The 26,818-nt window shown below is 43.7% G+C and overlaps 2 protein-coding genes across 7 annotated transcripts in view; one reads left to right on the forward strand and one right to left on the reverse strand.

The window, feature by feature from the left end:
- LOC117373246 (uncharacterized) overlaps positions 1–26,818 on the reverse strand; it is a 163,501-nt gene that overhangs the window by 64,660 nt on the left and 72,023 nt on the right. The window lies entirely within an intron of this gene.
- The window catches only part of rbfox2 (RNA binding fox-1 homolog 2), a 28,791-nt gene continuing 2,511 nt past the window's right edge, over positions 539–26,818 (forward strand). Inside the window, exons 1-12 of one of the 6 annotated variants that reach the window (XM_033973904.2) lie at positions 539–1,596; positions 6,965–7,015; positions 16,737–16,937; positions 18,468–18,632; positions 19,921–19,974; positions 20,077–20,169; positions 23,504–23,591; positions 24,197–24,253; positions 24,347–24,491; positions 25,271–25,307; positions 26,557–26,648; positions 26,729–26,801. In XM_033973904.2, coding sequence (XP_033829795.1) covers positions 1,345–1,596; positions 6,965–7,015; positions 16,737–16,937; positions 18,468–18,632; positions 19,921–19,974; positions 20,077–20,169; positions 23,504–23,591; positions 24,197–24,253; positions 24,347–24,491; positions 25,271–25,307; positions 26,557–26,648; positions 26,729–26,801 — 1,308 coding nt within the window. In that variant the 5' untranslated portion in view covers positions 539–1,344. Of the gene's footprint in view, positions 1,597–6,964; positions 7,016–8,866; positions 9,176–16,736; positions 16,938–18,467; positions 18,633–19,920; positions 19,975–20,076; positions 20,170–23,503; positions 23,592–24,196; positions 24,254–24,346; positions 24,492–24,898; positions 24,945–25,270; positions 26,649–26,728; positions 26,802–26,818 lie in introns of those variants that run through there. The other 5 variants (XM_055225081.1, XM_033973896.2, XM_033973914.2 and 2 more) reach the window with 5 other exon arrangements.

Genomic DNA, 26,818 nt, shown 5'->3' on the forward strand with positions numbered 1-26,818 from the left:
AACACTAAAATCTAATTGAACCAAGTGTGTAATAGTTATATCGTGTAATAGCCCTTCACCTACCTGAGTATTGTAATGGAACAGTCTAATTTACGCACATCAAACCTCCCAATTGTAGCCTTTGGCCACTGGGTGTCATCCAAGCAATAAAAATACAGGAACACCGGATTCCCCCTTTCAGCATGACACATCTGGGCTTTGCAAAGACACTGCTGCTTTAATACTCCCTCGTAAAATTGTATCACACTGTTTGGAAAAGGCATAGTTTGGTTTGTGGTCTGGTTTTGGCTCGAGTGTGATCCGTCCTGGCGGATCCTAAAGGAAACGCACGCGGTAGTTGGCGGTGTTTTCATGGTGTTTCACGGTTTTTCTGCGACAATAATGTCAGTTTAGGCTTTTGGGGGGTGCACTCCGGGAGCATGACTGTCTTATCCACAAGACCCCAGTCGTACACGCGCACACCTCCCTCCAATCAAACGTATGGAAGCACTGCGGCACACTGCGTTTGTTTGCAGCGCGGCGCACGGCTCAGCGCTCAAAGGGAGAGCGGAAGATAGGAGGAGGGGAATGACTACACCAAGAGGGTAGGAGGAGGCAGGCAGGACAATTTCCTCTCTGAAACACGCTACAAGAACACACCGGGAAAACGCACAGAGGGAAAATAATTGACGTAAGGCGCAAGGAAACTGCAGTTTTGAGGCGAGAACGGCGGCCTTTGTTTTTACGCAAAGTAGCGGACGAACATGGGGCCAAACGCCAGCTCCTGACGAGGATCTGCTCTTTAGTGAACCTCTTCTGTGGCACAAGTGTGGCTGATACAGAGGAAAGGCAAAGGGAAGACATGTTGAGGGGCTTTTCATCTTAAGGCTGCGGTAGGATGATCATATTGTGCTCTTGTAAAGACGAGAAAAACCAGGGCAGATGGAAATAAGGCGCTAGATTCTGGTCCAGAGAAAGTGGTTTGATCGATGTCTGAATCATTAGTTTGTTATGAGCTGGAATAACGTAGGCCTCTGAGGCGACCCGCAGTAAATAAACACGGTGCAAAGGCTGTGTAGCTCCAGTGACAGAGGGTTTGTGTTTGTCCTCTCAGCTCTTTTATAGACTCACTCCTCTTTTCTCAGACCAGCTCGTCTTTGTGCGGATCGGAATCGCGTTTTCTGATCGATTGTTCGGGTTGAGCTAAATAACATTTGGAGTGTTTGTGGGCTGATACAAAGGCCCAACACTGCGTCTCTAGAAGAACATTTCATCCGGAGCAGTGAGCGCACATCTGCTGCGGCTCGGCTCCTTTTGGCCTGTTTTTCTGTGTAGAGAAAAAAAAAACACATCCACGATTTCTAAATGTTAATGTCGACCGACGTTGCCTCTATCATGCTGCCCGTGTCCCGGGCTCTCCTGGACAGAGACAGAGAGCTGGACCCCATGGCAGGTGTGCACCCCAGCCCAGGGGCTCCTCCAGCGGCTGTGCGGGGCATGAAGAGAGGAGACCCGGAGCCTGACGCACAGACGGCGGCTGCTCTGCTGGACACGTCCGGAGCAGAGTGCAAGCGCCCCCGGATGGACGGCACCGGAGGACTCGGGGATGTTGGGCAGGTGAGTATGTGCTCACATGATTTGTGACTGTGTAATAAGATTTTGTGTCGTCGTAAAGCAGAATTTTAGCTCTTTAGCTGTGCATTCACATATTAAAATAGGCTTAGTGATGCTACAGAGATGTTTTGGGCACGTCTATACTGTTTACTCTGCAAAATGAAGTTCACAGAGGGACATGCAGACACCTCAGTCCTCAAAGCGTCTCTCACTTAAGGTGAGACACCCGTGAGGACCGTGCATTGGGGTTTTATCATTCCTGGAGCTTTATCATGCCAACATTTACTAACCTGTCTGCACTACAGCCTCATGTTCAGGTTCACACTTGTTTCAAAGGTAAATTTGACTCGGTGGTTTCATCTCTAACAGCCCAATAGGTGGCATTTGGTATAAACAAAGATTTGTTTCCAGTTTGCAGCAAGTCATCAATCTCCAACCCACTCATGGTGATTATATTGATTTGCTGGGCTGTTTTAATTAACACTATTGCATTTGTTTTTACTCTGTGCTTGCCTCAGCAATGCTGTGGTTCATTAAACTTCCACTAGACTCTCCTAGGCAGCCGAGACATTATTATGGTATATTGTGGAGGATGAGAGGCTCCACTGAAGTACTGAAAGCTATTTCTTTGCTGTTGAAAGTGCCTGTAATGGAGGTGGAGTGGCCCATTTGCTCCTGTTTGGAAAACTAAACGAGTGGGGTTTACGTGGCCGAGCTGTTGGTGTGTGCTGACAGGCAGGCTGGGAGCGTAATGCACTTTTAAACACACACAGTGGATGAGTGTGTTTGTGTGTCACAGTGAAATGCGGATCAATAGCTTCAGCCTCTAAAATGTATTGAACGTGAGCTGGCTGGACAGTCCGGAAATGAGAGTGGGAGAGAGCCCCCCTCGCCCCCCCCCCCCCCCCCCCCCCCCCCCTCACTCACTGGGTTTGCTGCAGGAACAGATTTGCCCTATCACTAGCAGTAAAGAGGCTTTGTTTCCAGCTAATGGGATCACATCTCAAACTGGAGGGGGCATGCTATCCACACGGATCTGAGATGCTTATCTAAGGCAGAAGATTTATACAACACACATGACGGCAACAAAGATTATGTATGAAATCCCCCAATACTCATCTGTTACGGCTTCAAATGTCCACAAGCTGTTTTAGTAATACAGCCGCCCGAGTCAGAGATCAAGGTGCGTCGGTCCCATATGTTAAAAAGAACAGCTTGAACTGCTTCAGTCAAGTTATTCTTTACCGTCTATGCAAAATAGGAACAGTTGTGTAATTCTCTTTATATACTATTTTAAGCCTAGCGAAATGTCAACCAGTCTCTGTTCTAAAAAGACAGAACAATACTTTTATTAATAAAGTAAAATGTCAGTGTCTCTTTTTTTATTTTGTAGCAATTTAGGTTCCAGGAAAAAAGCAATAAAACACACATTCAGCTCCTTTAAATTCCGTTAGTCTGTGGTAATAATTTCCATTCTTAACATCCCACTAAACCTCGCTCCAGACGCTGATTATTCCCTTCTTCTTCTCATTACTTCTCAAATGTGTTTTTCTGCTGACAGGACAGAAGGAGCTGATCTCTGACCTGTAAATGTATCAATACAGTGGGGTGTGGCCGTAGCGCAGAGTAATCCATCTGAAGCACTCAGTTCAATAATAGGATCTTTCCCACTTGGCCATTGACACTGCTGTTTTTCTCATTAGTGGCCGGGCCCCGTGATGTCATGGCAGTGCGGGGGTAGAACGTCTCTGTCAGGGCACATCAGCGAAGTTGAAGCAGAGCAGTAAAGCATGTAGGAAAGAGCACTGCAGTGGGGCTGTGTATGACTGAAGGCTCTGCTAACACACGCAAATAAACTAAGGGAGGAGGCATCCAACAGTGAAAGAGCTGCTCCTTCACATAAGATTTTCAGCTTAAAACCGTAATGTACTCCACTGCAGAGTTTTCAAGGGCCTGTGTTACACTATTTAACTGTTTATAATGTTGTTTTCGCATCAAAAACAGAGCTGGAGTTATGTTTTTGTTTCATTCACACATGTTTAACGCACAAACTCTGCATATTTAGGCTGTGTTCTTCACTCAGACTGAGCACATTCTGTTCCACTTTGTGATGTAATGTGGTAATCCAGGAAATGCTCCACTGTTTTGATAACTACACGCACGTTCACTTGAATCATTTGGATAATTTCAGCCCTGGAATTGCCAGAACAAAAGGTAAAAGGAGCTGTTAACTTTAATGCTAACGTTTCATGATATTGCAAGGTGGAACAGAGCATTTTGAGTTTAATAAAACATGAGTAAATGAAACAAAACACAACTCCAGGTCTGTTTTTGATGAGTAACAGCATTCTAACTTGCCTTAAAGCTCATAAATAGTCAATTTTGCGTGATATAGGACCTTTAAGTATTTTACTGTAGATTAAAGATGTTGGTGAATATCATTTTATCTTAAGAAGTGTCCTGTGACTTGTGACACCAGTTTTTTCAGCCTTTCGGACACGTTAAGAGGAGGCTGTCCGCTTCAGTATCTATCTGGCATGTTGTTGGGCGACCTATGTTTTGTTGTCACTCTGCGTAAGAACCGGGGCGCTCTTTAACCTAATAAGGTCTTGCCTGGGGTGACAGCGCGAGGACAAATGACTGAGCCGGGACATTAATGTAGGTGGATCACAACCCTGTATTTTCATCTCAGTTGTGCCGAAATAGAATGAAAACGTCAGCAAGAAAAATGCCGCCCTGCTGTATATGGAGAATATTTAGGCTTTGGATGCCTGTTTTTGTGATAAATCGTCAGCGTTGCTCTGTAGACTGAATTATGTTCGGCAGAGCGGGCTCAGGGCTCATGGTTCTGCTTTGAAGCATGCTTAATGCGCTGCTATTCTCCAGATCAATTTCACTTAAGTCGTTTGTCTCTCAGGCAGTAGATTTTCTGTCACTATAGTGCACATTAGGATATTAATAATTTAAAGAGTTTTTACTAATTATGCTGTCAGAATCTCAAAGAAAAGACTCTTGTTCTAGAGCTTGGATGTCAGTTTCATAGTAATTGTACAAATACCAACAGATCCTAATGGCCTGTAGTGCTCAGGCTGATTCTGATTAATTGCTCTGCGCATTTTTAATTCAGTCACATGTGAAGAGTGACCCACTGCTCTGTAGCTGCATGTGTAGGTTTGCTGTGGAAAGTGAAAAGGAAGTGAAGGATTGGGAGGGAAAATAAAGACGAGCAGCCGCCTGTCTGTTTTGAGGCTTAACACGTAAGTGCTCTGTGGATGAAATGGCTTCACATCCTCCTGAGTGTGGAGGGGCCTCTACAGTTTGGACTGTCAGAGCGGCCAATGTTCTTCCTAATCTTCTCCTCAGATGAAAGGCTGTCCCAAGGCATGATGGGAATAGATGTGAGTCTTGTGACCAAATTAGACACAACTCACAGACTCCAAACAATCTAATTTAAGCCCTACCTGCAGTTTTTGGAGAGCACAAACACGATCACTTCAGTTCAGAGCCACGTTCAGACGGTGTACGGAGCTATTTCTTCTTATTAGAGCTGAACAATGGAACAGTTGCAGCTTCGATGACGTGACTCATTTGTCTGTTTGGTCATATCTGAAAGTATTTTGCAAGTCTTTAATACAGCTGACTGTTGGCAGTTTACTCAGTAACACTTCCCAGCAGATGAATCAACAATGTAAATGCTTGTTGTTTGCAGCCATACATCTTTTGATTGTGTTTTTCCACCCCCTCCTGCTCATCTGCCCCCCCTTCTCCTCCACCATCTGTTGACTTCAACTCATTTTGTTAATTTCTCCTGATTGCTCACCCTCTCTTCCTTTGCACTTTCCTCCTCATTTCATCTTTTGAACCACCCCCACTTTACAAAACACCAACTCCAGCAACAATCACATGTGCTCGGGTTTGTCGGTGCTCACAAAGAGAAGCGTAAAAGGTTAAGTCATGATTAAGTTATCAGTGTGAGATGCTGAATGTTTGAGATTTTTACTGGTGCTGTTAGATAACTGCAGAGCGCGGGCCGTTACACTCCTCATTCCTCCAGTTCCTTAAGGAAATTAAACACATGACTCTGCTCATGCATGAGTCATTGTGTTCAGTGCCATTGCGTCTCTGCGCAGACATTTTACTGTTACATTTCCAGCTTAACCTCACACACGGCGCTGCGCTCCAGATGTTTTTGCTCTGTACCTCCTTTTTTCCACACGGCCCCATTAATAATCACTTCTGGCTCCTTTTTGTCTTTTTACTTTATTTTTTTCTCCTGTGCTTTTCAAAGTGTGGTTCTATACTTTACGTGAAGTACACGTAGTTTGGCCTAGCTGTAAAATCTGGTTTATACTTTATTCATGTTATTCAACCCTCTAAGAGCTGATTCATTATTTAGTGCTTCTGCCTCTCAAAGCCAGCTCACTAAGTACATTTTTGGCTCAGAGATCCACTTGCACAAACTGCATTTTTTTTTCAATCAAGATGGTGCTTCCTTTTCTTATGATCAAACTGCTCATATTTTGGGACCTTGTGCTTAGTTTTTAGTGAAATGGGCCCATGGGGTTCCCAGTGAGATGGCTACAGTATTAATCATGCGAAGTCAAGCTGTGAAGCGCACAGAGCAAAGTGTTCCCCCCAGGGACAGAGCAGACGTGGGACATTGGTTCCAGATGAAAGGAATATGGGGAGGGGGGCGTAGAGAAGGGGGAGGAGCTCAGTTGTTTTCTAATCTAGTGATATGAAGCCAGGGACGGGCAAATCTGTTTCCCTCATATCAAAGCACATTGTAATTGCTGTGAAGAGGGTCTCTTTTATGAACTGCATTAGCGAAAATCTGAAGCATGGTGGCGTAAGAAATGGTAAAGTTGGCTACGGTCTTGGAAGGATTTTTTTTTTTTTTATATATTTCTTGCTCGAAACTAAATTTTAAAAAATCATCTCGCCCAGTGTTCCCCTAATTACTCACCAGATGCTTGATTATATTACTTTTAGTTTCACGGAGGAGAAGTGAAAGGAGATTTTATCAAGGCTCACGATGCCGTTTCATACCATAGACGTGACACCCCCCCCCTCCCCGACCCATTTGTGATTTAGGAGCGCCAGTGACACCCACAATTCCTCCGCATCTTTTAATCTCCCGCTCGCATAAGCTTCACCCCCTCACCCCCCGCCATCACGTCTTTACCAGCTTAGAAAGGAGCTGCTGGCTGGAAAACTCCAAGATAACAGGAGAGTGTCAGAGTTAATTTGATTAGTGCTGCAGAAGTGTTACGTCAAATCCAGGAGGCCAAAATGTTTCAACAAGGCAAAGGATGATTCGAGTGTGTGAGTCTTGAGACACTTGTGTAAAAATGTGCTTTTTCTTTTACAGAACAATGACCCTTTGACCCTTGGTTACCATGGATATCCTACTCACAGTCAGGTAAGGTCATTATTTCTGTCGCACTCCTTTCTTTAATCTCAGATACACTTACACTTGACTCACTGTGGCTTTAATGGCTCAGTGGAGCTCAACAGACCAGGGGGCGGGCTGTACGATTATAATTCATCTCGGAGAAAACCACCATCTACGTTATTTAGATGCCTCTGCTGCAAAACATATCAATACAATTACAAATCTTTCCACATCATAATTTTAATCCCCGCAATCTGTTTTCCTTAGTTTGTATTAGCTTGATTGTGCTAATAGGCTGCTCTTTTTGTGCGCGTAATCCGTAGATCATCCTCCGTTCATCCACTCATCCTCTCCTGCTCTACCCATAATCCCTTCTTTCCCTACTCCATGTCAGCGATGCCCAACCACCCCTGGCTGTTTATCAGAACACCATCACATACCCCCACCCCCTCCGTTTTCTTTTTTTCCCTGCATACTTATTGCCTTTGAGCCAATTAGCCACTGTTCATTTCACCACGAGGATGAAGCTCTCAACCACTTCCTTATGATAATGTTGGTGGGATAATTATAATTATTTATGTTGAAATGTAAGTCAAGGCCTGCCGCATCACACCATTTCAGAGATGGAGAAAAAAAAACATGGGAAGACAATACTGGGCAGTGGAGGCTCCCATAGCACAGAGGCGCTAAACTGTCAACAACAGTGTGAGAATGATGTGATCAAAGGCAGAGCCCAGAGAGCAGCATGGAGCGGATGTGTGAACACGGTACAGACACTTTTCAAACTGAGAAACACTAATAAGTAGCTATCTGTCAAATCCAAGCCTAGAGGTTTCTTAATGTTTCGTAATGGTTTTATGCTAGGCCGCAGAGGAAATGGATTTGAGGCGGGTTTAATTGGAGACCGCTGCGAGTGGGAAGTACCTGTGACAGCGTTTTACCGGCTAATTACAGAAAACAGCGATCGATACAAATAAATGTATTGATGGTGCTACTTGAATATGTATGTTGTTTATGCAAGGAAGCCAAGCCCGCGGAGATTTTAACAAGGGTCTAAAAAGCCTAGTTATTTAAATTGTTTTTCCCTAATCGTTAAAATCAAAATGAGGCTGCAGTGAACTAAAGCTACATAATTCTCCAGTGTGCAGCTCTAATCCTTACATTTCTGATGATATCACATCTTGTTTTATTTTTTCCTCCTTCTGGCTGAAGTTTTTTTTTTTTTTTTTTTTTTTTAACACAGAAATGGCTTTTCAACACATTTGCATTCTGTAATTACCTCTCTGAGTTGCTATTCATGTAATTGTATATATTACAAGTCATTTTCCCCCATTCCTGCGCAGAATGTAAATTGTGTAGCCACAAGCCAAATAGATTTGTGGGTTTCTGAATATGGATGATAACAGTGGAGCTTGGAGAGGGCCCTGGACCCGATGTCGCACATGAAGAAAGAAAAATGCTTTAGATACATTTTGTTCTGCAGCTGTTACGACTGTGATGCTGCCCCCATTAGGCTGTTGTGAGCGAAGACACATTAAGACGGTGAATGCTTTTCTTTGGCTCTCATTGTGGATTGTCCTCTTATAAGACCGTTTCCTTTGTGTGAAGTGGTTGATCGTTTGTTCCGAAATAATCTGATTGATTACATAACGGATGTTTTTCTTAAATGAGCAGCAGCGTGTTTATGTAACACAGTAAAATGGTGACTTTTCACACAGTCTCCCTCTGGCGCGGAGCCCCAGTTAACTCACCTACATGAAGAAGTAGCTCCAGGAGGTAGAGAGGGACTGCGACACGAGCGAGGCTGAGGGGAGGGGACAGTCTGCAGGTGTGACAGAGCAGTGGGAGGAGTGGAGCTCAGGCAGCAGAGATGAGCAAGCAGCAAGGGCACAGCCGCACCGGAGCAGCACAGGAGAAGCCAGAGCTATTGAGTGGGAGACACCGTAAAGAGAGCGAGTGACAGGGGCCAGGAGGAGGAGGAGGGTAGACCAAGTGAGCGAGCGAGCGAGCGGGGGCAGAGAGAGGGAGATTTTGAATCTGGGAGACAGACAGAAAAGAGCGGAGCTGGTGAGGTGACACAGACTCGACGGGAGAGAGGGAGAGAGAGAGGAGGAGAGCGGAGAGCCCACACTTCGAGTTGTTGCACAGAATACGATGATGGGACTGTACTATCCTTCCGTGTTGTCGGTGAGTGTTAGCGCTCCTCTCTTTCATATTGTCCGTTGTGTGTGTCTGTGTGCGTCACAACTCTCACTGTAAATGAAGCGGCATCAGAGTGCCCAGCGCTGTCACTAAGCATGAAATGTTAATTAACTACTAACAGATGAGGACTCTACTTGACCCCTTTAGTGGAGTAGTCCACTCAGGGCATTTTTGACTACTGTTAGTGACTGTGAGATACACATCAAGCGAACCTCGTGTAGCGACTGGAGATGACAAGGCGATACAGGCCAAGAGATCGTTTGTGAAAATTAGCCACTGCATTTTGGACATGTTGTTGTTGTGGCATCTGCTCTCCAGCTCTGAGCTACTAGTGCATGCAACGTGAACATTGGAGCTAGCGCTGCCAGGGAGAGCTGTGCCATGTATTATGTATGCTCAGAAGAATCTATGTGAACGTATAGTGCAGGGTGTTTATGTAGCCGTTTGCCTGCTTTAAACTCATTTGAGGCAAAAAGTAGAAGCCCAGGCAGAGACGCACCAGAGAAGGGAGGAGGGCTAAGTCAAAAGTCTTTATTGCCCCAGCAGCTGTCTCCGTACATTGCTGAAAGCCTGTGAGCGAAAGAGACAGGTGTCCATGGAACAGTTGTCTTTTCTTTTTGTTTTTTCTTAGTCCCTATCTCTTTCTGCCTTCTGCATCTCTTCTTTTCAGCTCACACCTCCTCACTGTAATTTCTGTGTCACACATTTCACAAACACACACTGCTCGAGAGCACAGTGGGCTGCAAAGTTAGTGCATGAAGTGTCATGTTTGTATCATTAGATTTCATTTGGAGTGAGTCAGGCTCTTTCTGTTGCACCCTGGATTCCGGCTCTTTACTGTTTGACCTCTTTTCTCCCTCCTCACACTCTCCCCGGGGCCCTGGCAGCTGTTATCTCAATGTTTTCCTTTAAGAGCCCCTGGAAGAAAGGGTGGGGGGTTGTTCAGCACAGATTTGGAGTAGGAAATTGGAAATTGATTTTAAAGGTGATGGGACACCCTCAGTCAGCTGCCAGGAAAGCCCAGGAAACCCAAATTGTGTGTAGATGAAAGTGAGATAAGCAGAGATCAACACAGTGGAGCTGTGCGCGTCCAGGCAATAATCACAGGTCAGCTGCCGAGAGCTACTTCAGTGTGACGCAATTTCTGAGCGTTCAGCTGACTGTGCACTTACATATGGGCACGGAGCAGCCCACTGCGTCTTCATTATCCCAACAGCGATGAAGCCAGCGCTGCCCTGCTTATTCTGCTTTTACTTCTGTTCGGAGCAGAATATGGTGCAAAAGCTACAAAATATTTTCTCAAGCCCCACCTAAGCATGTGCCCCCAGGCAAGGGAGAGCCGCCTACCTGCTGAGAAACTTTACACACCGGCACACTTTCGTAACGATATCCAGGCCATGCGGAGCAGCCTCCCTAACGCCGCTCTTCCCCGCTTCTACCTTACAGTCTGTCCTCCCCCTCTGATCATCTTATTGATTCCTTGCAGGGTTAACAATAATGGTTGTTAGATGATCCCAATGAGCTGTGTTGCCGTAGCAACATGCATGAGTCATTCATTTGTGCAGATTGTTAGACAGTTTGAGGGAAACATTGATGGGAGAGCCTTGTAGGGTAAGCACCTTGCCAGTGCTGCTCCGGTTAGAAGCGTGGTTATGAAATGGAGCAGACCCCCGCCTGCTGAGATATTTCAAAGCATTTGTATGCATAATGAGTCTGACAGCAGCACCATATACCAGCTTTGTGTACATTTCCAAGCTACAATGGACATCCAGATACTAACCGCAGAACTAGACTAACTCGATTCTTGCCTGTGGCTCAAAGGTGTGCTGTATGTTGGGTAAACATGCGGTTCTGCATCTGTGTGTTCAGCTGCATCTGTTTGCATACATCTTTTTAATGAGCAATAATGTGGACAAGTCTTCTCATCGAGCCATTGTGTAGTGTTTGGTCTTTAGATGTGTTGTCTTTAGTTAATTTGGCAGTGACGCTGACGAGGAACTTGACTCCAGTCAGGTGATGGATAGTAGGGTTGACAGTGATGTTGCGTGTGCTGCTGGCCTGTACACGCTTGCACGTCTCTTGTAAACATGCAGCAGGAAACGGAGTCACCGGGGGTAGCGTGCACGGAAAGAGGGGGGGGGCGGGTGGCAGGGGTCATACGTGATGGAAGCCCTACATGGTCAACAGCTGTGGGAGGACTGGGTTTGACGAGCACTCACGTTACCCTATAAGGAGACGGAGCTGTATGTGCGAGGGAGGAGTCTCTGACATATACCGCCATACTGTTGCTATGAAGCCCATAAGATGATTGGCATTTATGGGGGCGGGACATATGCAAGGGTCCCGTCTGGATTTTATGAAGCGTAAAGAAGCAGAGCGGAGAAGGGGAGAGTGGGAGGAAAAGGGAGCGCGCGCAGAGAGAGGAAAGCTGGGAAGAGCCGCATGAGGGGGAGGAGGATGGCGAGGCAGGGCTTGATGTAGGATGGAATAATTTAACAAGAGGGTGTCTCCTGCCTCATCACTATGCCACACACGCCGCAAATGCTTCTCCAGCTGTTTCGCGCTTAGATAACACAATACACAGGCACCAAAACCTGAACTAATTATTAATGTTTGCAGAGCTATAATATGTGCGACTGCTGGCGGCGCAAATCACGTTGTCCATCATCAACTTTGCTGAATGAGGCTGTAGTCTAATGGCTCCGGGCCCGCCAAAGTAAGATCCTGAAATGTCATTATTCATGTGAAATGACCCAGAGTTGCCCTAGTTAGCTCTTAGCCACTCTCCTCTCCTCCTCCTTGTCTCCTGTAGTCCTATAGTGAGACTGCCGCAGATGAGCGCATTTTATAACATGCCTCCTCAGACACACTTGCCGCTGTTAAGTGACCCGAAAGTAAGCTAGCTACAGCTACCACTCTGAGTCACTGGCTTTTGCCCAGCCGACACGTACACAAGAATAACACCGTAACACCAGAAGTACGTGCGCACAAATATACACACATAATGGGACCACACTGGCGAGCTAAATGTACACAAACCTGAGTGCTGCTTACAATTTGTCTACAGGGTTTTCAATTGACCGAGACCCTCCCCCTCTCCCTCATCTTTGTGCATCCCGCCTTTCATCTCCGCCAACTCTGTCATCCATGTCCATTTATTCACCTCGTGCTTTTATCTCCATCATATCACCAAGGCCGCTAGCAGTCAGGAAACTAGACAGTGAAAACTAGCGAGGGGGGGGGGGGGCGCAAACATACACTACCTGAAACGCGATCGGCGCTCTTGTAGTTTACAGGAATAGAGAGCTGCCCGTCGAGTCACAGCAATAACGGATCTGAGCTGAAAAGGCCAATCGCCGAACACAAATAAAAGGTTGTTTTTGGCCCGCGTTCCCGCTTCTATTTCAGGCTGGCAGTAGGAACAGCAACAGCCGGCGTTGTCCATTCTCCTGCTATTCTCCTAGTCTGTTCCTCCGTGTAAACAACTGACATAGACATGGTTTAATCTGCCGCGCACATGGACAAAATATACATCACTGCTTTCGAAGACGTCCCAACAAAAGCTATAATAAGGCCCGCTTTGTCGGACTTGGGTGGAGCAGTAGTGAAGTCCAGGGAATCGTCTGCCGTGAGTCATTAAGGCAGTGGATATTTTTGATTCATAGTAAGGAGGGCATTTCCACATCTTTACTCCTGTCCAAACGCTTGATGCTATAATTAAAACAAATGTATAATATATCGGAGCTGTGTCGCACTTTAGATGTGGCCAGCGCCTCCGTCGTTTTAATAACATTGTGCTTTTCTCATTTCCCAAGTCGCTCCAGCCGAGAGATCAGTTTTCTCTTTCTAGGCACTCGCTCTGTTTTGTCATCTGGGTTAGCGATTACCTACATTGACTCCCTCCACCCACTATCCATTTCACCTCCACAGCGGAGAAAGTGGGGGACTATTTTGGTTTTTGTCATTTTAAACATGGGTTTGGCTAGGCCTGTCACGATAATTACTACATCGACTTATCGTTCAATAAAACATAGATGGGATAATGATTTTTGGGGGATCAGTATTTATTGTGGGGACTTTTTCTTTATAGTACAGAAAAATAACCACATATTTCACAGTAGTACAATGAGATTTGAGCTGTAGGTGTAATTATGAACCTCTCTGACGCATTATAGATACAAACTGACTAAGCGTTGCGTTCTACCATTTATTTAACGCATATTTTCCAAAACGCTATTTAAAAATCTTAAATTATCATGACAAAGGCTGGGTGCCGTCACTGGGCTCTCACTGTATACATAAACATTCAATTTAGAATCCTTTTTTTGGAGATAATTCTGCTTTGTTTTGCTTTGTTTTACTTCAGCAATGTATCCCACTTTAGTATTACCTTCATTTCATTGGAAGCATAATAAACTTGGTAAACAGAAGACGTAAAACTGTGGTAGATTTAAATTAGGACATGCAAAGTACTTTATGATTTATCTGCTAAAAGGGGGCGTGGTGTGGCACTTCTTAAAATTGGAATCTCGTGCAAATACTACTATATACACAGAAGGATGTAGTAATACTAATTCAAGTTCCCGTAGACGAATGCTGTCATTGTGTCCTTGGGTAAGACACTTGACCCCAGTCGTCTCAACGCTACAATAAACAGCATCGTCATAAGTGAAAGTCAAACTCAACTCACTCAAACTCCAGGTAATCCCAGGTTTAAATTCTTGTAACTCTCTGCCCAAACTATCCCAAAATTGTGACACTGTTGCAAAGAAATGGTGAAAATATTTGGCTTACACACTACTAAGAACATGCATAGCGATGTATTTTGGGCAAACCACTGACGCACACATCCAAAAAAAGGACCATTATTTAATCGAGATATTATAGGCAGCATAAAAAAAAGCCATTACACACAAAAGGCAAAAGGAAAACCCCCCTACGCTTGGACATTGTGGAAGAAATTCACGTTATGGAGAGACTTGCGAATATATTCTAAGGTTACAAAAGGAAAAATATGACGAACACTGACCGATTGTTCATTGTTCTATCGCTATGTCTTTGGAAAACGATAAAATAAGTCAAAAAAATTCTTGTAATTCTCAAAAAAATGATTCATAGGCTTGTAAAAATTTGTTCTACGACACCACGAATCAGCCTGCCTTAGTAAACAGACCTGCATGAAGCCGACTGCGTGCGTTTGAGGAGTAGCCATCTTTTCTACATTTGATATTCCCGAAGCACAGTCTCGTTCGGTGGGCTACAGGTGAGATTGGAAGTGGTTCTTACAGCTGCGGGGCTTTGAAGAGATGACACAGCCGTCTGCTCGTAACACGAAGTTCATCTCGAAGTCTGTGGTCAGTAATCTTGTGCGCGATTGGCCGCATTGCCGGTGATGAAGGCCAGAGAAGATTGAGAGTGCGGTGCTTTTGGAGGACCGGGGTCTTTCGGGAGTGTTTTTACCTGGAGGGAGAGCAGCGTGAGATTCTGTGAAGTGTGTAGAGAGGACTCGCAGTGTGGCGCCGTGCAACACTGACTCAAAATGCTGTACTCTGTTGGATATCACGACCACCGAGCAAACTGAAATCCACCAGCGCCGGCACAGAGTCGTTCTTTATGTATATGAGATAAATGTAGGAGGGCTTTTGTTATGGCCGGCATATGTCTTCTCTTTTAGTTAGTCTGTATTTATTTAACAAACCCACAGATTGGTTTATAATGTTTGTTTTATGTAATCCAGTACGACTTTTAGCTCTGAGGTATGCCCAAAATGAAGATATTGATTAGTTTGAAGTAAAGATATATAGGGCTGATACGTAACGAGCTTCAATCTCCAGTCCAACTGATTAGACAAGACAAGTTTATGTGAATTACCTTGTGTACGAGTTGTGCTTTACAGAATAAGAAAGACATTAAAACAAAACATAAGTAATCACAAATAATCATCATAAAATTAACATTAAAACAGAAGATTGCAAGTATTTTGTTTTGGCCAATCAGCTGCCTAATAAATGCACTTATCTCTGCATTTAAGTGTTCAACTAAAGCGTTAACTGTACAAAATGTGACGACACAACTGTGGGCTAGTTTATAGTAAAATTACATTTCAGAATTTAAAAAAATTAGCCCTACATTTCAGCCCAAAAATATATCATTTGATTTGAATTCTGATGTTTTTTGTTCACGGCTGATGCAGATACAGTCGCTCCAAACTTTGAAATTGTACCTTTTTTCACTTTTTTGCCCTCTTAAGATTGATTTACTATGACCCTGTGTTTGGGGGGACATGGGAACATTTGCATGAGCCTTTGGTTGCGTACTGTATCCCTGTTCTCAGATGTCTTGCACATGCAGTCAGGACAGGACAAAGTTCCCCTTGTGTTATCTGTATATGCTTCTGTGTCATAATATGAGCGTGATCCATGTCAGCTGCACGCCTCTTGTTGTTGGGACAAGTGAAAGGGGCCGGTTTCAGTGTCACAGGTGTGACGTTGACAAAGGTCAAAAGCTTGGAGACAGGTGGCACACTCACATAAAGTCTGTAGCTCCCCTCCCACACTTTTGGCTCTCCCAAAGGGACAGAGATCCATTGTGAAGTCAGATGGGCATCGCTGCGGCCTGTCACTCACACACATAACATCCGTGCGGCTCAGCAGATGTCTAGTAAGCTCGAGTTTTTAGAGGTTACAGCGTTCAGGTAGGGAAAAAAAGACAAGTATTACTTTCCCTAATGAAACGTTAGTACTGGGTGCATGTAGTGCCGGCGCTTCATTAAGCTTTTCTCCATTATTACTAATAACAATTACATAGAAAGTGATTATGACGGTAATAATTATAATTGGAAGAGGAAGACCGTAACTGTTTGCAGAACGCTTCAATATTGATCGTCCCTCCACACCAGTTATATAAAGATCCCATGCAGCACTGGTCAGTTATCTGTTAGCCATGTCTCTTGCATCAGTCAGCACCTTTTATCATCCGGCCCCTTTTCCTCTCCATCCCTGCTGTCTCCTGCTGCTCTCCATTACCATTTAGGGTATCCATGCCCTGCTGCCAACCGCGAGGAATGTACGCGTGCGTGCCTTCGCTTGAGTCGTGCTCCACCGTGTTTGTGGGAGCTCAAATTGTATTGTTTCTCCTACGCTCCATTTATAAATCATTTCTGGGGGTAATAATGATGCTGGAAGACTCGAGCATGCTGTCTTAGTAACAGCCGGTCCTTGCGAGCGTTTACATGTGTGGGTGTTTGTGTGTCAAAGGTGGTTTGTGAGTGTATGTGGGCGTTGGAGACTTGATTGTTATAGAAGACGCAGTACATCTGACCCTCTTATATGGCTGCAGTGAATATTTAATGATGGGGGGTGGCTGTCGATAACATCGTATTGACTTATTCACATGTACGTCGCGATGGGGGAGTCTTGTATCCGATGGTATGGCTTTCAACTCTTGGGGCAATGGTCCCAGAGCGGTCAGGTGATGCTCGCTGTAAAAGATCCAGCGGACCTTAGCTAGTTGACTTAGCTTCTCTTGTTTTTTTTCCCTCCAACAGGGCTCTCAGGATAGTGCTGGTGGTCAGGAGGGACTGGTGCCTCCTCCCTTCTCTGCCTTCCCTCCGCCCCCGCCTCCTCCCCCCCAGAACGGCCTGACTCTGGATTACGGGGGCAGCCTGTACGCAGCGGGGGCAGTGCAGGGCCCCGTGGAGGCAGGCGGAGCGGGCAACAGCGCCAACGCCAACAGCCTCTGCGCCCAAGTGAGTATCAGCCGCTCCCTCAGTGCAGTACAGCCCAAAGCGAGGCCGCGCCGCAGTCTCCCCGAACTGTGAAAGCGCACGAATTATCCAGTAAATAAAGACACATGGAGGCGCCGGTCTCAAGATACTTCTACTACAGCCTTTTCCTCACTTTTCTTCTATTTGTGTTAGAGTTAATAGCGGTGCGCTGTGAACAGAAAACAGTTTTGTAATACGGGTCAATTTCGAAATTAAAAGAATGGCATTTTCCTCGTGAATCACCATCTTGAGTAATTGTGTTAGTCAAAGCAGATCTCGGCAGAGGGGATAATGCTTTTGGCTTGGATGTGTTTTTTCATAGACTACACTTACATTTTGACATTTTCAGAAAAGGTTAGAAATGACTGAGCCAATGAAGAACACCGGAATGTCTTCTCCAAATTAATCCATTTATTTCCATGGTTATGTAATGAGAATTTCGAGTCATTTTTAACCTTATTACCCACTGCGCAACAGATTTTATTCTAGGCTGGTACGACGTTTTTAAACATTGGAACATCTGGATGGATTAATAAAGAGTAAATCAATGATAAGTAATAATAGTAGTGATGATAGGAATGGGAAAAATGGAAGTAATGGGAATAGTAGTAATGGGAAAAATGGAAGTAATGGGAATAGTAGTAATGGGAAAAATGGCAGTAATGGGAATAATGACTGCAATAGTGGTAGTAATGGGAATAATAGTAGCAATGGGAATAGGAATAATGATAGTAATGGGAATACTAGTAGTAATGGTAATAGGAATAATAGTCATGGGAATAATGGTAGTAATAGGAATAATGGCAGTATTAGTGGTAATAGTCGTAGTAATGGGAATAATGGCAGTAATGGGAAGAATAGCAATGGAATAATAATGTAGTAATGGGAATAATGGCGGTAATTGTAATGGGAATAATAGCAGTAATGGGAATAATGACCACAATAGTGGTAGTAATGGGAATAGGAATAATGGTCATGGGAATAATGGTAGTAATGAGAATAATGGCAGTAATGGGAATAATAGTAGCAATGGAATAATAGTAATGTAGTAATGGGAATAATGGCAGTATTAGTGGTAATAGTGGTAGTAATGGTAATAGGAATAATGGGAATAGGAATAATTGTAATAATGGGAATAATAATGGTAATAGTAGTAGTAATGGTGGTAATAGTAGTAATGTGTAATAGTGGTAATGCTAATTGTAGTGGTAATGGTTGTAGTAATGATAATTGTAGTAATGGGAATAGTAGTTATGGAAATATTTATAAATTATTTTTTATGAATTATTTTTATTACTACCATTATTCCCATTACTACTATTATTCCCATTACTAATATCATTACCATTACAACTATTAATCAATACATGAAAAATACATGAAATAATAATAAAACAATACAATGGATTATTTACATCCAAGTGACAGAATTGTTGCTTGCCAATATTTACCACACTCTCGTGACATTTGTTTCCCCTCTCCTTTGCCTTTCTGCTGTCTCTGTCCCAACAGCCAGATGGGTCTTCCCAGATTGACGGTCAGTCAGGGGTCGGCTCAGGCGGTGGAGGAGGAGGGAGCGTCGGAGATGAGTCAGATGCTAAAGGGGCCCCCAAACGCCTCCACGTTTCTAATATCCCCTTCCGCTTCCGGGACCCCGACCTGCGGCAGATGTTCGGGGTCTGTATGGGCTTCATGCTCTCGTCTTTCTCTCATGGATTTGACTTTGAAATGTTTACATGTTACGAAGGATTTATCTGTAATGGATAATATAAAATTGTACAGAAAGGGCCCATATGCTATTGTTTCCTCATCAAAAGCAGACCCAGAGTTTGGTTTTGTTGTGTTCTTTTATCAAATGCAAAACGCCCTGTTCCACCTTGTGATGTCATCATGTGGTGATACAGGAAGCGCTCCACTGCGTTTTTAAACTCCACACACCTTCACTAGAATCATTTTGGATGATTTCAGCCCTGGAATTGCCAATTTGAACCTGAATTAAAGGTAAAAGGAGCTGTTGATTTAAACTACAACTACATGACATCACGAGGCATTTCTACATGTGTGAATGAAACAAAACGCAACTCCAAGTCTGTTTTTGATCAGGTAACATTATTATAACATGGCTTAAAGCTCACAAGAGTCAATTTTGTGTAATATTTGACCTTTAACATTACAATTTACAACTCTCGTATGTCTAGTATACAAAAATAGACAAGACAAGTTTATTTGAATTACTTTGTGTACGAATTGTGTTATACAAAGTGCTTTACAGAATAAGTACATTAAAATCACACAAATCAAAACATAAATAATCACAAATATCATCATAAAATTAACATTAAAACAGAAGTGATATGTGACAAGCTTTGTTTATTCATTTATTTTTGCTGATTTGTGGTCTAGATATCCAATTTAATAATATAAATGTTTGTTTTGTCTGATTATATTACAACTATACTCACTAATTGTTATTAATTCTGTCTCAACCGTAAGCAAGAGATCATTACTCAAGAATCTAACCCGACCTGCAGTGTTAAGGAAGACGTGTTTAGTTTTATTTGTTTGTTTATATTATTATTTAAACGATTGATGGTGGTTATTAGAGCTGTATTAATAATTACCTCAATGCGCTGTTATTCTAAGCCTAATAATGTAACGCTTGATAGTCTAAATATAGGAGGACAACTGTTGTGGTTGTTCTGGTCTTCTCTAAAAACGGGAGCCTGGCATTCCGAGGTAGTAAGGTGTGAGGATTTGGTGTAATGCGGGACTGTTACATAAGCTATGTTTTTTAAGTGTGGTGCAGAGAAAAGAACAGAGGCAAGCAAGATATGGTGGAAGAAAAGACTAGCAGCTTTGGCCGTGTGCCAGCTGCTCATGCTTGAACAGTGCTGACACCCCGTGGCAAAAGGCACCACACGACTCCTCCTCCTGCAGATTCTCATTTTCCTCTCTTGTTTTTCAGCAATTTGGAAAAATCCTTGACGTTGAGATCATTTTCAACGAGAGGGGATCCAAGGTAGGACGGAGAAAAGCGCACATCATCGGTGACAGTATTGAGCTCGGTAGAAGCTTTTCAAACCTTTTTTTTTTTTTCCTCATTTTCCCCTTTCGCTCGCAGGGCTTCGGCTTTGTGACGTTTGAGACAAGTGCCGAGGCAGAGAGAGCCAGAGAGAAGCTTCACGGCACGCTGGTGGAGGGACGTAAAATTGAGGTAATTCACAGCCCTTGGCCCCCTTTTTGTAATAAAACATATTCCCCTGTTTCCCCTCATGTTCGACAAAAAAAGTTAGTTTGTCACGGTGGGTTTGGTGCCTAGAGTCTTTTATTTTTTTGACCCGGGTGTCTGTAACTGTATGCTGATCTCTAACCCACTTTGGCTTCAGTCTGGCATGGTGCAGTGGTGTCGCGCACACAAACGTCTCTTGCAGATTGGCACTTTCTGTTGATGTTCATGCCAATGTTGTTCCGATGTGGTTGTCCTGGGCTGTTTGTTGCACTTTGATCTTGTAGCAATGTGGTTTGCAAAGCATGCTGGGTAGAGGGGGCTACACAAATGGCATGGCCAGTGGGACCTTTGCTGCTGACTCTTGAACTGCTTCTGTCTCAGCATGTCGGACATTTTGTTTGTTTTGCTCTCTTGCCCCCTCGTCCCTCCCCCTTTTTCCCAATCACCTTTACCGTCATAACTTCTATCATTGCAATGAGTGGCATTTTTGTTTACGGTTGTGTGGACAGCCAGCCTCTTTTCGCTAGCTCTAGATGGCGACGGTAAGAGGCTACTGTATGTTGCATGGACAGAGCTTGAGATCGGATGTTGACTTCCTCAAATCTAACACAGTACCTCTGGGTTGTGATTCTCGGTGTGTGATGTTTTACGAGACTGATGCATGATGGGAGGTAATTTGTCAGGCGCAGTTTTAAGGAATGGGACTGCCGTGAGAAGTGTGGTGTTTATGAAGATGCTCTCAAAGTCAAGTGGGACTCTGATAACTTCACAAATGGATGACAAAGTTTTACACACATGCTTGCATCTATCACTCCTGTAAAGACAACACCAAGTCTCATGGAAGTGCATTTTGTTGTGATTTTTTTTTCATTTTGTCAGCATGAGCTACAGGATTACTTGCAAATGGCCAATGGAGTAAAAAAATACACTTTGCTTTTGCCATTTGCTCTGGTCTGCTTTTTAAAATTATTTTCTTTATATTTTTACTTGCTACTGAAGCTTCTTTTGCATGGTATGGAATGTCCTGCACTCTTCTTTCTGTGTGTGGGTGTGCTGGAATAAAAATACGGAGGGCCAAGAGAGATTGAGGTGAAGAGAATGCACTAGAAACTACCTTTTTCTGTTTTTTTCCATCTCTCCATTATTATTCACCCGGCCAGTCTGTCTGTCTGTCTGTCCTCCTGTCCCGGTTTGTCCCATGTGCACCTGCATACGTCCTGTGATGTCCATCCCTGCCCCATATCTCTGTACACTCTAGCTTTATGACGGGTAGCTAGCATAAACATCGTAGAATGTGAATGTTTAGAGGCAATTTTACGGCTAATTAATTTGAACATAATGGTTGCACCGTCCTAAATCCAATTTTGTGATTTTCTGTTTATATCTTTGCTCCGTCACACATGACTGGCTGTAGTTGGTTTAATAGCCCAGATGATATTCATAATATTGAAACTTGTAGTGGACATGTGACTCTTCCATCTATAGCTCTTCACCATAGGATGGGGTTGCTTATCATACCTCTTTTTTTCTCTGTTAAGTTATCGTGTGGTTTTATTTTATTTACATTATTTTATTATTTTTTTGGTTCATTTCTTTCTCGCATATATTTTCTCTATTACCCTGATGATTTTTGTATGTTGTTGTTGTCAGTCTCCACGGTAACTGCTCGCGTGTCCTCACGCCGTTTTCCGGGCAACGGTAAGTTGTGTACACATGGTATCATCTTTGAATGACCCCTCCCCCACCCCATCCGTCCAAATGAAATAAAATGCACCCGACACCCAAATGAAGGCCTCCTGCTGCAGGGAGCTCGATTGGTTGACTGATAGACCCTGATTGGCTTATTCTGTGATTTGATTGACTGGGGAGGAGGTGAATGAAATGATTACTAGATTAGCCGTTGACCGCATGGCATTATAAGGCCACGTATATAACTGAATGTACTGCATCTATCTGCAAATGCAACAACTACCACTTCTTATGCATTCATTCCAATCACCTCTAACTTACTGCATTCAGCATTTAATTCAGAGCTGTGTATCCTGCATGGTTTACTCTCTCGTCATCTGTATGACGTCATGTAGTTCTGTCATTTCTGTCATGTCTCAAACTATAGTTGCATTTTTGCACCTTAGTGGGACAGCATGCCGAGCATGAGAGCTGTGTTAGCTTGACTGGTCAGAACAGTGTAGTAGCTGTCTAGGACTGTAGCATATCTGTGACCGCAGACAATGGTCTTAATATTTAAACACTTATTAAACAGGTACTATCAATCCTGTGTGAAATGACACAAAGCTTGAAGAAAACTTACTTGTGCAAAGAGCATTGAGACAGATTTGTTACCAGATTTTCTTGTTTTACCTTTTCTGAATGGTGTGTTGTTCTGAGCTCTGCGCCGTGACACTGAAACTGAAATGCCCGACTGTTTTACAACCATGGATTCAGTTAAATATCTTTTGTTATTCACTTTCTGAGGAATGATTATCGCATCCCCACCCCCTCGCATCCCCACCCCATCCATCTTAGGCTCTTACCTTCCTCATATATTCATTTCTGTCTCCATTGTTGCTGTTAAGTTAAATCCAACGTAGTCAGATGTAACTGGAGGAGTGTCGCATCTTGTTTGTAGAAGTTGCACATTTGGATGGATCGTTCACTGTTCGTCGCTCCTCTCTCCCATCATGTGTGTGTTTTTGTGTTTTTCATGTGGACTGGCTCCTCCTGCATCCTTGTCTCTTCTGTCGTTCTCTCCTGTCCTTCCTTCTGACTTCGTATGATGTGTAGTGGTCTTGACTGGGGAGGCTGCCTATCTTTTTGATTGGTCTCTTGCTGCATCTGATGCTTGCTGATTGGCTACTTTGGCTCACTTCTGGTGATGTGATGCGCTCTTGATTGGCTGTGTGTAATTTGTGAATGAACTCTAATTGATTTTTTTGCATTGTGTTGAATTGATGATTCTGCTGCTTAGTTCACCTTTTCCCTCCTTTTTTGCAGGTAGAAATATAATGGCCTTGGATATCGTTTCTGAATGCATTTTTTGTTTTTTCTGTGTGCTATTGTTTTCATTGTTTGTGTGCAAACTGCCTGACTACTCACCGGGATTCTTGTCTTTCCTATTTGAAACGAAGCATGCATAAATATCATTGCTGTTCATCAACAGAATTGACATTTGTCGATAATATGTAATGTTAACACGTGTAAAATGAAAATCACTTGTAAAGTGTCATGTAAAATGTAAAATCAAATATGTGTGCACTCCAGTTTCCCTCATTACAACGGACACAGCAGCAAATAAATGTTCGCTTTCTTTGATGTCTAGGTCAACAATGCCACCGCCAGAGTGATGACTAACAAGAAGATGACAACGCCATATGCAAATGGAGAAGGTCTCGCAGCTCTTCCATATGGTAAAAGCATTTATCTCTCGCTTTAAAACATGTCTTTTAATTATTGCCTCAGATTTTATGCCCTCATGCTTTTGGGCTTTTTAAATATGTCTACTGTATATCTGGTGACTTTGCACAGTAAGATGGATTCTCATGATATTTGTTAGTTCACAAACTCATGAGAATCTGTCTTGAGACACTGCTGCTGTACGTTTAAGGACCAATCACAGAGCAGCATTGAAGTTGGTGCGGAAGCTAAAGGAGAAGCTCCTAAGTGAACCAAAACAAACATGGCAACGCCGACAGACGCACTTCTGCACTTTTTTGCAATCATTCAAATTATTGTCATGGCGCTCTGTGTTTTCCAATGGGTCTGGTCATCCCTGATTCATGTGTAGAACTCAGTTCAGAGACAAATGAATCTGGACTGGTTATACATCTGGACCCAGAAGCACAGTTTGTTCCATCAGGACACCTCAGTGTTGAGAGATTGACACATAAAATGTGCTTTTGGTAGAATGGTTTAATTTACCTTTTGCTTAATGTTAAAGTGCATTACTGATTATCATTTGTGTGGCAGGATCATCCCAATAATACCTTTTATTGAAGTAAAAATGTCTTTTTAGCAGGATGGAAGTTAAGCCCGATGGTGGGAGCCATGTACAGTCCTGAACTCTACACAGGTTAGACACCTCACACTTAACATGCTCTGACAGTGTGTACAGCACATCGACCTTAAGTCACTTTGAAAATCATTTCTGCTCTTTTGCCTCCAGTCCCGGGCTTCCCGTACCCAGCAGCAGCAGCCGCCGCCGCCTCCACTGCTGCGACCTTTCGAGGGGCACTGCGAGGTCGTGCCCGGCCTGTGTACAGTGCAGTCAGAGCAGCTGTGCCTCAGCCTGCCATCCCGACCTACCCTGGGTAAACAACACGAGCCACTAACAGTAGATCTACACAGACTAAATGCACGTGGGCTTAAGTAGTGCACCGAGTGCCTGCATGTTCTGAATTGGTGGTTTTAATTGCAGTTTTTGACATTAAGTGATCAAGAATACCATTTCCTTGTAGCTTTCAGTTGTAGAGTATTGTTAAACAATTATTTGAATGAGGATGTTTCTAGTTAAAAGTCCAAATGTCGGTTTATACAAAGAGGTGGTATTTGTCTTGCATGTTGCACGGTGTGTAATAATCCCACCTTTTTTCTCTCTTCTTTCACAATCTCTGACACATTGACACCTGTCCAATCATCACTTGTTGTGCATCACAACATTTGTTTGGTCATTCCACACCATTTCTCTGGACTCTTTCCCATCTCTCATCGCTCTCAGTGTGATGGCTTATCAGGATGGTTTTTACGGTGCAGCTGACCTCTATGTAAGTACGACCGTCTCGAGTACTCATTCACTTGTTCCTACGTTTCTCCTCCATGTCTCTTGGTTTTCAAGTGTGGAGCAGGGCAAACCCAAAGCAGCGCAATGAATGGCCAAATTTACAAGAGTTCTTTACAGATGTTTTTATGAAATTACAGAAATACAAAAAGTAGCATTAAGAGGGTTCCCCATTCATGATTCGACTCCTGATGGGTTTGCCCCTGTGCTCTTTGTGCGTTTGTACCAATGTGATTATCAGTATGTGTGTGTAATTGTGTGTGTGTGTGGGGGTGACCAGGTTGACAATAGCTTTTTCTGTTCTCTCTGTAGACTAGTGTTTCAGGACATTAGTGGCAGATTGCCTCAGGTAGGGTTTACACACTGTGTGAGAGCCAGTGTGCATCCTACTCGTCTCCAATGACTGCGTGCTGCTAGACGTTATTGACCATCTGAGATCGAAATGCCTTCTGTCTTCTTTTACTAACTCACTGGATTCTGACATGGGCGGAGTTGCGGAAGGGGTAGAAAACAGTAGGTCTTTAGAAAATACCTTCAGGAAAGGCAACTGTCAGGGCAATTGGAGATGCTGTAAACAGAGCTAATGTTTGGAATCATCTTTTATATGACCAGACTTGCACACCTGAAAAACACAGGTTTAAAATATACTGAACAACTTTACAAGACAGCAAGGATGAAAGTAAAGTTAAATTTAATCCAGAGGAGCGATGTAGGGCAAAGGTAGTCCTTCATACAGGATTTATTTCAAACCCCTTCCAGGAATCTCCCTGATCTGTTTCACCTGTGGCATGCTAACTGAATCAGTGTGGGCATGCAAGACATACTTACAAGGCTGACTCCTTCCAAGTCTCCCCATCTTTACTCTCTCCTTAAGCCTTTATTTTAGCTTTCACTCAGTTTCTATTTTCTCCTCCTTATTCTGTCTTTCTCAAAGTCCAGCCTCCTCCCCAACCCCATAGCAGCAAAGTGTGGTCCTGAATGTGGGGACTTGGTCATGACTTATCCTGTAGGCTAGAATGCAGTGGTGTGTTTTGTTTACATAGAGATGATTGGCCTAATACACTGTATGTTTCTGGTCTGGGAAAGCATGCTGTGTCCGTGACTGGTCGCTGGCCTGCGACTTTGTGTGTGTGCGTGCTCTTAATCTGATTGGCTGTCTTCTTACACCTGTACTTGTAATTGTTTGTCAATCAGCTGTTCATAAAATGACACACTCATCCTCACCAGCCCTTCCCCTTTCTTTAACTGTGTGTGTTTTGGTAGGGGAACTGTGGTGGGCACAGTTATGGGGTAAAGACTCTCTCCCTCCATGGTTAACACATTAAAGGCACAAAAGATGTTTTGGAGCAAAAAGGATTGTTAGTTCTGGAGGGAAAGATCACAAGAGCCTGACCTACATCCTTGTGAATGCTGTTCTGCACCAGTTTAGACAGATTTGCCGACTGTCTGCTTGTTTAATATTTCACACTCTCCGGCAGTTTCCCCACACTGTAACCCCGTAGATACACTAAGCTCTGCTAATTTGAATGTGGGATTAATGGTTTTCTCTTGTGCCCCTTCATGTTCCCTTTGAATGCCTTGGTCCGACCTCATCACAGGGTGGATATGCAGCATATCGCTACGCCCAGCCAGCTGCTGTAGCAGCAACTCCAGCTGCTGCGGCTGCCGCGGCCGCTGCGTACAGTGACAGGCAAGTACATTTGTGTCAGATCAGAGGAGAGCTGCTGTTTAAACATTTACTAACCTACTTCATGTGTTCGGTCACTACAGTTATGGACGTGTTTATACAGCAGACCCATATCATGCTGCACTAGCCCCCGCTGCCTATGGTGTAGGAGCTATGGTAAGACATCTACCTCA

This window comes from Periophthalmus magnuspinnatus, chromosome 1 (assembly GCF_009829125.3).
Source record: "Periophthalmus magnuspinnatus isolate fPerMag1 chromosome 1, fPerMag1.2.pri, whole genome shotgun sequence".
Lineage (NCBI taxonomy): Eukaryota > Metazoa > Chordata > Actinopteri > Gobiiformes > Gobiidae > Periophthalmus > Periophthalmus magnuspinnatus.